Source organism: Oncorhynchus gorbuscha, linkage group LG07 (assembly GCF_021184085.1).
Source record: "Oncorhynchus gorbuscha isolate QuinsamMale2020 ecotype Even-year linkage group LG07, OgorEven_v1.0, whole genome shotgun sequence".
NCBI classification, from domain to species: domain Eukaryota; kingdom Metazoa; phylum Chordata; class Actinopteri; order Salmoniformes; family Salmonidae; genus Oncorhynchus; species Oncorhynchus gorbuscha.
The window spans coordinates 54554297-54564945 of record NC_060179.1 but is presented as its reverse complement, the minus strand read 5'-3'; the positions used below and the strand labels follow the sequence as shown (position 1 = coordinate 54564945).

Here is a 10649-nt window from a genome sequence, read left to right as displayed (position 1 = left end):
GGAAGGTGAACGTTCGCTCCAGCCTGAGGCACTGAGCACTCTGAAGCAAGTTTTCATCAAGGATGCTTCACCATAGGGATTATATTGGCCAGGTGATTAGCCATGTCTGGTTTCCTCCAGACGTGACGCTTGGCATTCAGGCCGAGTTCAAGGCACATCTTGGTTTCATCAGACTAGAAAATGTTGTTTCTCATGGTCTGAGAGTCTTTTAGGTGCCTTTTGGCAAACTCCAAGTGGGCTCTCATGTGCCTTTTACTGAGGAGTGGCTTCCATCTGGCCACTCTACCATATAGGCATGATTGGTGGAGTGTTGCAGATATGGTTGTCCTTCTAGATGGTTCACCCATCTCCTCAGAGGAACTCTGGAGCTCTGTCAGAGTGACCATCGGGTTCTTGGTCACCTCTCTGACCAAGGACCTTCTCCCCCGATTTCTCAGTTTGATCAGATTGCCAGCTCTAGGAAGAGTCTTGGTGGTTCCAAACTTCTTCCATTTAAGAATAATGGAGGCCACTGTGTTCTTGGGGACCTTCAATGCTGCAGATATGTTTTGGTAGCCTTCCCCAGATCTGTGCCTCGACACAATCCTATCTCAGAGCTCTACGGACAATTCCTTCGGCCTCATGGCTTGGTTTTTGCTCTGACACGCACTGTCAACTGTGGGACCTCATATTGACAGGTGTGTGCCTTTCCAATCATTTGAATTTACAACATGGACTCCAATCAAGTTGCAGAAACATCTCAAGGTTGATCAATGTAAACAGGATGCACCTGAGCTCAATTTCAAGTCTCATAGCAAAGGGTCTGAATAATTCTGTAAATAAGGTATTTCTGTTTTTATTTTTAATAAATTAGCAAAAATGTCTAAACCTGTTTTTGCTTTGTCATTATGGGGTGTGTGTAGATTGCTGAGAAAAAAATGATTGAATCAATTTTATAATAAGGCTGTAACGTAACAAAATGTAGAAAAAGTCAAGGGGTCGGAATACTTTCCAAAGGCGCTGTATACTTTCATCCCTCATTTACTCAAATGCTACCCTTATTTTAGAAGTTACCGGTATGCCTACAGCCGGGAAGGCCACAATTTTGGCAGCATGCACGCCAAATATACAGCTTGTTGCGTTGTGGCTATAGACATATAATCCATCGACGGGTTTTGTAACCTCTTACCTTGGCAATTTGACTATTAAACTCATGGGTACACTAGCAATGGCTGCCAGTCCTGACTGTCATCTATGGATTATATTTATATGCTTGGTTGCGACTCTTGGTTTGCCTTTCGCAAATTATCTAATTGCAGGGGAAAACGTAGTTTGGAAAACAAATGCCTACTGTAATTAAAGAGAAAACAAATCTGTCTGTAGAACCAATAGAAACAGTTTCTCAACAACTTCCATTTTTTTCTCTGAACAGCAGCACTACCTAAAAATTAGACAAAAAAAACCCAGCCATGGCTATATATCATATTAGAATCTCTCTCTCTCTCTCTCTCTCTCTCTCTCTCTCTCTCTCTCTCTCTCTCTCTCTCTCTCTCTCTGGCTAAGGGACATTGGTAGAATAGATTTAAGAGAACTGAAGAATGTTTCAGATTATTGCCTTCCAAAGGAAATGAACGAATGCTTTACAATTCTTACCCACTTGAAACTGAAAAATGTGTGAAGGGAGACCACTCTCAGCGTTTGATTTAAGCAGCCAAATTCAGCTACAGTAAGTATAACAATGTTCATATCTGAAAGCTCAAGCAATCGTTATCTTGACAATCTTGTTTACTGATTTCCACAATGTTTCTTCCCTTACAGGCGTGGGTACGGACATCATGAGGTACGTTGGCGTTTCCACTCGCCTAAAATTGACATTGCTGCTTTTGAATGGTCGTCCTACTTGTCAGTTTATTTAACATAATGTTATCTATAGACACCGCCTTGATAGAATGACAAAATCGGAATGGGGAAATAAAACTTCCAATGCGCCGCCCGCCTTATATTTGGGGGAGGCGATGTGATGAACAGATATTGGAAAAGTTCTGCAGATGGTGGAAGCTGTCATCCCTTGGTATTATATACCTTGGGTTTTGGTTATGAAATTCTCTTATTATACTTCACTGACACAGGCTGTTTTTTTCCATCTCTATTTCCCATCAAACTCCCTCTGACCTTGCTTGCTACCCCTTCCCCATCCATATTTACGTTGATCCACAATCTCTTTAATGAAACCGTATATTTCTCTCTCTCGTCTTGTTTCTGTATTTTCCTCCTCTGTCTTTGCGCTCTCTCTGGCAGCAACAACAGTTGCTTAGGCCCTCTCTTCTGAGACCAGAGGTACAGAACACAATCTCTTTCCCCCCTTTGGGCTTCGGCTAAGTAGTGAAATATTTGTCTTTAATAAAGCACAGAGGCCTATGTGTTGGCCTTCTCATGTTTTCCTTCAACTTCATTGTCTTTGAGTAATGCTTTGTTTTATCCACGACAGGAGCTCTCCATGGAGTCTGGCATCGACCCAGGCCAGGACTATTACACCCAGGATTATTATAATTATGACCACGGGTAAGAGAGAGTGTGTGTGTGTGTGTGTGTGTGTGTGTGTGTGTGTGTGTGTGTGTGTGTGTGTGTGTGTGTGTGTGTGTGTGTGTGTGTGTGTGTGTGTGTGTGTGTGTGTGTGTGTGTGTGTGTGTGTGTGTGTGTGTGTGTGTGTGTGTGTGTGTGTGTGTGTGTGTGTGTGCACGGTGTGTGTGTGTGCACGGTGTGTGTGTGTGCACGGTGTGTGTGTGTGTGTGTGTGTGTGTGTGTGTGTGTGTGTGTGTGTGTGTGTGTGTGTGTGTGTGTGTGTGTGTGTGTGTGTGTGTGTGTGTGTGTGTGTGTGTGTGTGTGTGTGTGTGTGTGTGCACGGTGTGTGTGTGCACGGTGTGTCAGTGCACAGTGTGTGTGTAGTGTGTTTGTGTGCATGCATGCATGTGCGTGTTTGTTACTGAGGCCTTTCTGATCCTGCGTGTACACAAGGGCCGACAGCTTGCCTCACACCAGGGAAGCTCAGTCAGTCTGCAGAGTCCAGAGACTCCTTCAGTGTTCAATACCAAACGGCTCTCGTCACGACAGGCCTCCAGACTGCCTCCCCTCCCGCTGAAACATCAGCATTAGTTTTTCCAACAGCCTTGAAGTGGAGCATACAGGTCGGAATACATAACGATGGCTTCAGACGAAACGGCTCATATTGGCATGTTGCCACCTGCGATGAATTCCATAATTAGTGAGTCTAATCACTCACCTAACCTGTTCCAATGAGCACCATCCATGTGGTGTCTTATAACAGAGCAGAAAGGAGCGCAGATTAAGATTGAATGTTGTGCACGGAATTAGCCTCTTAAGACTTTCTCCCTGCAGCACCAAAGTGAGAGGGCGATTAGTTTTAGAGGATGAAAGATTTGGTTCTACAGACACTTGCAGCAGCGGATACAGTACATTTACCTTTCCCTGCCTCTGAGTCTCTTTCGTTTCTCTCGCCTCTCTCTCTCTCTCTCTCTCTACGCAGATGTTCAACTTTTAATTAGAACGTCCGGGCTCTCATTCCAGCCATACCGGGTGTTATTTTTCTCTCTGCTATGTAGCCTCTCTCTCAAAATGCTCATGTTTCCCGTCACACCGACCGCCATTAATACAATTAGAGTTTTGCTCCCGTGGGGTTGAGATGTGGGGTAATAGTCTTCTGGCTGGAGGCTTGAGCTATTTAACCATTACTGACACCATGTACTGTTGGTCCATCCAGTGATGGCAGAGTGCGCCCTGTTAAGCTGATGGTCTGTTTCTATTTTAAAAGACGCTTTCTCCCTGGGAGCACTAAAAGCCTTTAATCTGGGCACATAGTGACCTTACTTCTACGCTCTGTAGTGAGTGGGCCCTGGACCTTATGGTACGCCTTGTCTGCTTCTGTAGTGAGTGGGCCCTGGACCTTATGGTACGCCTTGTCTGCCCCCCTCTGGCACTAAAGATCAGCTGAACAAAGACACGGAAAGAAGAAAAGGAAACACTGCCTTGGGGTAATGACTGTAAAATCCCATAAGAAGGCCTCCGCCTAAATAAAGAGGCTCCTTTGCCGTCTCTCTCTCTCTCTCTCTCTCTCTCTCTCTCTCTCTCTCTCTCTCTCTCTCTCTCTCTCTCTCTCTCTCTCTCTCTCTCTCTCTCTCTCTCTCTCTCTCTCTCTCTCTCTCTCTCTCTCTCTCTCTCTCTCTCTCTCATATCCATACACAGTTTGGAGGCACTGGGGACCCGGGCTTATTCACATATTCTGTTTTACACTCACTTCTGGAGAAAAAAATCACAGAATTCTACTGAGAAATGAGGTTGAATAAATGTAGTGATGGCTGCGAGTGTGTGTGTGCGTGTGCTATGTTTGTGTTGTCTGTGTGTGTGTGTGTGTGTGTGTGTGTGTGTGTGTGTGTGTGTGTGTGTGTGTGTGTGTGTGTGTGTGTGTGTGTGTGTGTGTGTGTGTGTGTGTGTGTGTGTGTGTGTGTGTGTGTGTGTGTGTGTGTGTGTGTGTGTGTGTGTGTGTGTGTGTGTGTGTGTGTGTGTCAGTACAGTGTGTAACTAACCTGTTCCATCTCCCCTCCAGGTATGAACTGCCTCAGTATGGCAGTCGCAGGAAGTTGATATCTCCGACAGGCCTGTATGATGAGTACGGAGAGGTGATCGTGGACGACGATGGGAGCTACTACTACAGTCCACAGGAGTCGGAGGGAGAGGTAGCTGGTTTTATCTACATCTGTTACGTTTTTCAATAGCTACATGTATGATACAAAATTATGCAACTTTGAATTCAATGGAAAGTACACTATGTGCCTGGAGGAAACACTGCGTGTTGAATGGCTCAGTAATGGTTAACATTGGCTTTAATGGTAGCTTGGGCTGATGTGACTGTAACAGGTGGCCATGCGTGGTGGGAAGAGGCCCCCTATGCAAGGCAAAGGACCCCTTCACGGCCCACCCAGTAGCCCCCCCAGACAGGCCTTTAGAGACCAGCAGCCTCCCTATTCTAGAACAGAGCAGGACCGGCCACCGCCAGAAGAGGGCACTGCTGCATCAGACTCCAAGCCCCACCACTCCTCCACGGTCATTCAGAAACTAAAGGCAGTCATGAAACTCTGCAACTTCCCTGTCTCGGTTAGCAAGGTACCTGGTAACCCCCCCTCGCTCCACCCCCCATGGAACAAAGCCAGGATATTCCCCATGAAGTTCTCCTCCAAGGATCGGAGGGACGGAGGAGATGGTGGGGACTTCCTGACACTAACTAAGGCCTACCGCTCCGACAGCATGTTGATCATGGACAGTGGCATGGTCATAGATGGGAGCTACTTCCAGGCTTCGGATGATGCCAAGCCCTCGGTCAAACAGCAGTTGGGGAAAGCGCTGAGCCGTATAAACATCTCCAGCAGGCTTCAAGAGCGGAGGATATCCCCTATTGAAATCCTCAGTGTGAGCTCTCTAGCTGAGCAGAGGATGTCTGGGTCTGGGTCCCAAAGCTCCAATGACACTAAGAGTGAGGAGAGGAGGAGGTGGCAGGCCTCCCTGGCTTGGGACATTAGTGAGCAAGAGGAGGGCAGCAGCTCTGAGGCAGAAAGCATTAGTAAAGAGGCCTACTCCGACAGGAGTAGTAGGAGCAGTGCTGCTTCATCCTCCACACTGGGTACCGCGGGCTACCCTGGAGGAGACTTAGGTGGAGAGGATGACCAGGGGAGGGCTGTAGATTCAGACGAGGAGCAGGAGGAGTGCCAGGGAGATTCTGAGGAGGAGGAAAGGATGTCAGAGCGAGACTCAGATGGGGACTCAGACACAGAGAAGGATTTGGAGACAGAGGAGGAGTCCCAGACAGAGAGAGACTCAGACACAGAAAAAGAGGCAGATTCGGGATCAGAGACTGAGGACAACAAGAGGAGTGTGACATCTGCAGAAACTGAGGACACAGCACCAGGGGCTCAGAAGTCCTCACCCAGGCCACCACCCAGTAGAAGAGCCTCTGTGGTCACCAGCCAGAGCAGTGACAGAGACAGTGGCGGTGGCACAGACAGGTCACAGAGCCGCAGTAGCAGAGCCAGTAGGAGAGCATCCTCTGACAACAGTGGAAGTGTCTCTGACCCAAGCTCCAGGAGCTCTAGATTTACCAGGACTCTAGGGTCCGAGGACACCATCGATGAGGAGAGCGAGGAAGAGGAGGAGTCTTCGGGGGAGGAGGAAGTGGAGGCTGAGAGCGGAGAATCACCAGAGGAGCATAGAGAAGGGTCGTCGTCCAGGAAGTCCAGTGGGAGTCGGACAACGGCCTCAACAGGAAATGGACGAAGACCGACCGCTGTGTCCTACTCTACAGAGGTCAGCGGTGGCATGATGGACACCTCAGATGACCATTCCCCTGTCACCGAGGACGAGGAGGAGGAAGCCACGATGAAGAGACCGTCCAGCGGCATTTATGGAAAAGGCTTGAAGCAGAGCACAGACGAAGAGGAGGAGGAAGACGGGGAATCGGAAGATGACAACCCAGCTGATTCCGAAGCTGATGAAGCCGTAACATCTTAAAGTGAATTCCGATCCCATTAAGTAAGATCACTGAATGCCTTGGATTGCGTGTGCAATTATCTGAGTGGAATTTATTATTGTCATATAAGCCATTTTAGGAAGCTTTTAAATTACAGAGAGTCTAAAATGCATGCCCTTCCTTGCTTTGTTCTCTTTTTGGTCCAATCTCGAGCTGCCGCTGCTGCTGCCTTTTCTACATTGCTTTCATGAATACTGAAAGCATTGTCCTTTGGTGGGATAATCGTATTCTTCCTTCTAAAGCTCTTAGGGCTCTGTAGTAAATGGTTAATGATTGCTTCTCATCTGTCTGTGTCAAGAAGCATAACAGATTGTGGTTAATTCACATCAGAAGACATAATCATTTCCTTCAACAGCTCCTTCTCCGGCATGACAGTGTGACATTGTGTTTGCTGCTGGCATCTCTTCGCCTTGCCCGTCAAATGGTGTGAACCCATCTCTAATGATGTCGTGATGTTAGGCTCATACATCTGCCTTCTGTTTGTTTGTTTGTTTGTGTTGTTCAGTACGGGAGGAAGAAGCGGATTAAGCTGGTGGTGGACAGGGAGTATGAGACTAGTTCGACGGGGGAGGACAGCGCTCCGGAGCCCCAAAGAAACCGTCTGTCTAACCTGACCAACCACAGCAACATCAATGGCAGCGTGTACCTGGCGCAGAACGGCTCGGTCATACGCACCCGCCGGTGTGTCCACTCAAACAACATCAAGGTCAACTCCCCAGTGCGGCTGGGCAAGCACTTTAAGAAACTGGACAAACTGGCCGTGACTCACGAGGAGAGACTGCCCCTCAACAGCCCCGTGGCGACCACGTCCTCGGTCGACAAGACCCTCAACACCCAGCCCTCCAGCGGCTCCCTGGCCTCCAGCACCAGTGGCCCAGAGAGCATAGCGTCAAAGTCCAACATCGCCAAGGCCAGGAGCGAGAGAAGCCGGAACGCTGAGGAGCAGGAATCACCAGTGGACAATGAGGACGTGAGAGAACCTTTAGAATCTCAGAGTGATCGCACACAGTCCGAGGAGGAGCTATGGATGGGGCCTTGGAACAATCTGCACATACCAATGACAAAACTGTGACTTTTGTATTTCCACTTTGCTACAGTATGTGACAAATTGTACTTTTTAGTATTGTCCTCCAATTCTATGGCATAAAGCTAAATAGAATTGCACTTAATTTCAATATAATGTCTTTCTTTATCAGTAATCGACTGGTTTGCTTTTACAGTACAAAAGTAATTGGCGTAATCTTGTAAAATATGCTACATCTAAATGTAGCTACATTCATTTAAGAGTTTTTGCAACCAGCAAGTTATGATGTTTCTTTTAAATACAGGTTCTTCAAAATGTTGAGTTTACATGCTATTTTCCTAATATAGCCACTTCTAGAATGTTGTTTCCATAGAAGACTGGATCAATTTAGCTGGGAAACATGAAGATGTATTGATTAGGGATGCACTTGCTGTCCACCTGGGCCCATAGTTGTGCTTTGGAGACACCCCAATCATAAAAGTCACTCAGACTTGAATCCATTCTTACTTTTTTTTCTTCATTTTTATACAGATTGTTACATTTTTTTAAGGAGAATTGAAATACTATCTTGTTTGCTGCATACTGCATATTTGACACGTCTTGAAATAACAATTCTGGTTGTGGTCTTTGTTTTGAATCGGTATTCGTACTGGCCATGTGATGTTTATAAGCACATAAAGCAATGCAGTAATCTTTGTTCTAGTGCTGATATATCAAACACACCTTCATCTGTCTGGCTACCGACTTGATGATGGATACAGAAATAAACATTTCACACCAAAAATATGCTAGTTTTATTCATCTAGTCCTTTCCCCCTCTCTGAAATAATAAAACATATATTTGTTTGCAGCGAGATGTTTGCCAAGTTCAAAAACCCAGTCTACTCTATGCATAGTTAAAATGTGATATTGCAGTCAGTTAAATTTCCATGAGTTTGCTTTTGCTCTGAGAATCAGCAGTGTGATATCGATTACATTTCAAGTACTTTGGTTGCTATTCACTAGAGCTAGAGAACTTAAGAAGAAAGTGTTTCTTTTTAATCGTTTCTGGAAGGAGAATATATCAAACATCCATTTTTATTGATTTAAATCAATTGCCTGATTATGGCGATGCCAGTGCGTACACAGTGAATTCATTTGTGCTTATTATCTCTGCGTTAGTCAGAGGATGGTTCACCTCATTAATCCGGAGGAGAATTATATAAACTGAGAAGTAGTGTGCTTTGGCTCTGGAATCATATCTACATGTCTACATACTCAAAGCGTATCTATTTCTACATGGTCAACTTTGAATTGAATCAAGTCTGTTCAAAGCTCACACTTGTTGTCACATATCAATAATGCCAATATTTCTAACATGTTATACTATTTGGTTTGTATTGTGATTTAATTTCACCATACGTGTAATCCTAGCCAATAGCAACAGAAATATCCCGTAACAGTATTGTTCAAAGTGGCAAACCTGTGAAATGTGCTGCCTGAATCAGCTGCTTTAACTCAATTGATAACGAGATAGCGGTTCGTAGTCTTGCAGGTTCCTGCTCGGAATCCTACATGCAGGATCTTGTATATACAAACATCCATGACGCGTACAAAGCCATCCCCCACCCCCACATCGGCCAATCAGATCACGGCTCTCTGTTCCTACTCCCCGCCTACAAGCAGCAACTCAGAAGGGAGCGACCAATACAGGAAATAGTGATGCACTGGACACAGGAGGCAGACAATGCTGTAGGATTGTTTTGAGAAGACTGATTGGATAATGTTCAAAGATTCATCCAGCCAGTACTCATCCATCAGCATTGAGGAATATACAATCGTGGCCAAAAGTTTTGAGAATGACACAAATATTAATTTTCACAAAGTCTGCTGCCTCAGTTTGTATGATGGCAATTTGCATATACTCCAGAATGTTATGAAGATGAACTGCAGATCAGATGAACTGTGATTAATTGCAAAGTCCCTCTTTGCCATGCAAATGAACTGAATCCCAAAAAACATTTCCACTGCATTTCAGCCCTGCCAAAAAAGGACCAGCTGACATCATGTCAGTGATTCTCTCATTAACACAGGTGTGAGTGTTGATGAGGACAAGGCTGGAGGTCACTCTGTCATGCTGATTGAGTTCGAATAACAGACTGGAAGCTTCAAAAGGAGGGTGGTGGAATCATTGTTCTTCCTCTGTCAAACACGTGCCGTCATCATTGCTTTGCACAAAAAGGGCTTCACAGGCAAGGATCTTGCTGCCAGTAAAATTGCACCTAAATCATCAAGAACTTCAAGGAGAGCGGTTCAATTGTTGTGAAGAAGGCTTCAGGGCGCCCAAGAGAGTCCTGCAAGCGCCAGGACCGTCTCCTAAAGTTGATTCAGCTGCAGGATCGGGGCACCACCAGTACAGAGCTTGCTCAGGAATGGCAGCAGGCAGGTGTGAGTGCATCTGCATGCCCAGTGAGGCGAAGACTTTTGGAGGATGGCCTGGTGTCAAGAAGGGCAGCAAAGAAGCCACTTCTCTCCAGGAAAAACATCAGGGACAGACTGATATTTTGCAAAAGTTACAGGGATTGGACTGCTGAGGACTGGGGTAAAGGCATTTTCTCTGATGAATCCCCTTTCCGATTGTTTGGGGCATCCGGAAAAATGCTTGTCCGCACTACCATCAGTTCTGTGTCATGTCAACAGTAAAGATTCCTGAGACCATTCATGTGTGGGGTTGCTTCTCAGCCAATGGAGTGGGCTCACTCACAATTTTGCCTAAGAACACATGGACCAACAATATGAATAAAGAATGGTACCAACACATCCTCCGAGAGCAACATCTCCCAACCATCCAGGAACAGTTTGGTGATGAACAATGCCTTTTCCAGAATGATGGAGCACATTGCCATAAGGAAAAAGTGATAACTAAGTGGCTCGGGGAACAAAACATCGATATTTTGGGTCCATGGCCAGGAAACTCCTCAGACCTTAATCCCATTGAGAACTTGTGGTCAATTCTCAAGAGGTGGGTGGACAAACAAAAACCCACAAATTCTGACAAACTCCAAGCATCGA

At 45.9% G+C, this 10649-nt stretch overlaps 1 protein-coding gene across 5 annotated transcripts in view; it reads left to right on the top strand.

Annotated features, from left to right (window-relative positions):
- The window catches only part of pcdh15b (protocadherin-related 15b), a 230847-nt gene extending 222481 nt beyond the window's left edge, over window positions 1-8366 (top strand). For 4 of the 5 annotated variants that reach the window (XM_046356770.1, XM_046356773.1, XM_046356768.1 and 1 more), the window contains 5 exons: window positions 1798-1819; window positions 2278-2316; window positions 2468-2541; window positions 4601-4730; window positions 7080-8366. In XM_046356770.1, coding sequence (XP_046212726.1) covers window positions 1798-1819; window positions 2278-2316; window positions 2468-2541; window positions 4601-4730; window positions 7080-7646 — 832 coding nt within the window. In that variant the 3' untranslated portion in view covers window positions 7647-8366. The remainder of the gene's footprint in view (window positions 1-1797; window positions 1820-2277; window positions 2317-2467; window positions 2542-4600; window positions 4731-7079) is intronic. The other variant, XM_046356772.1, reaches the window with a different exon arrangement.
- The last annotated feature ends 2283 nt before the right edge of the window (window positions 8367-10649 follow it).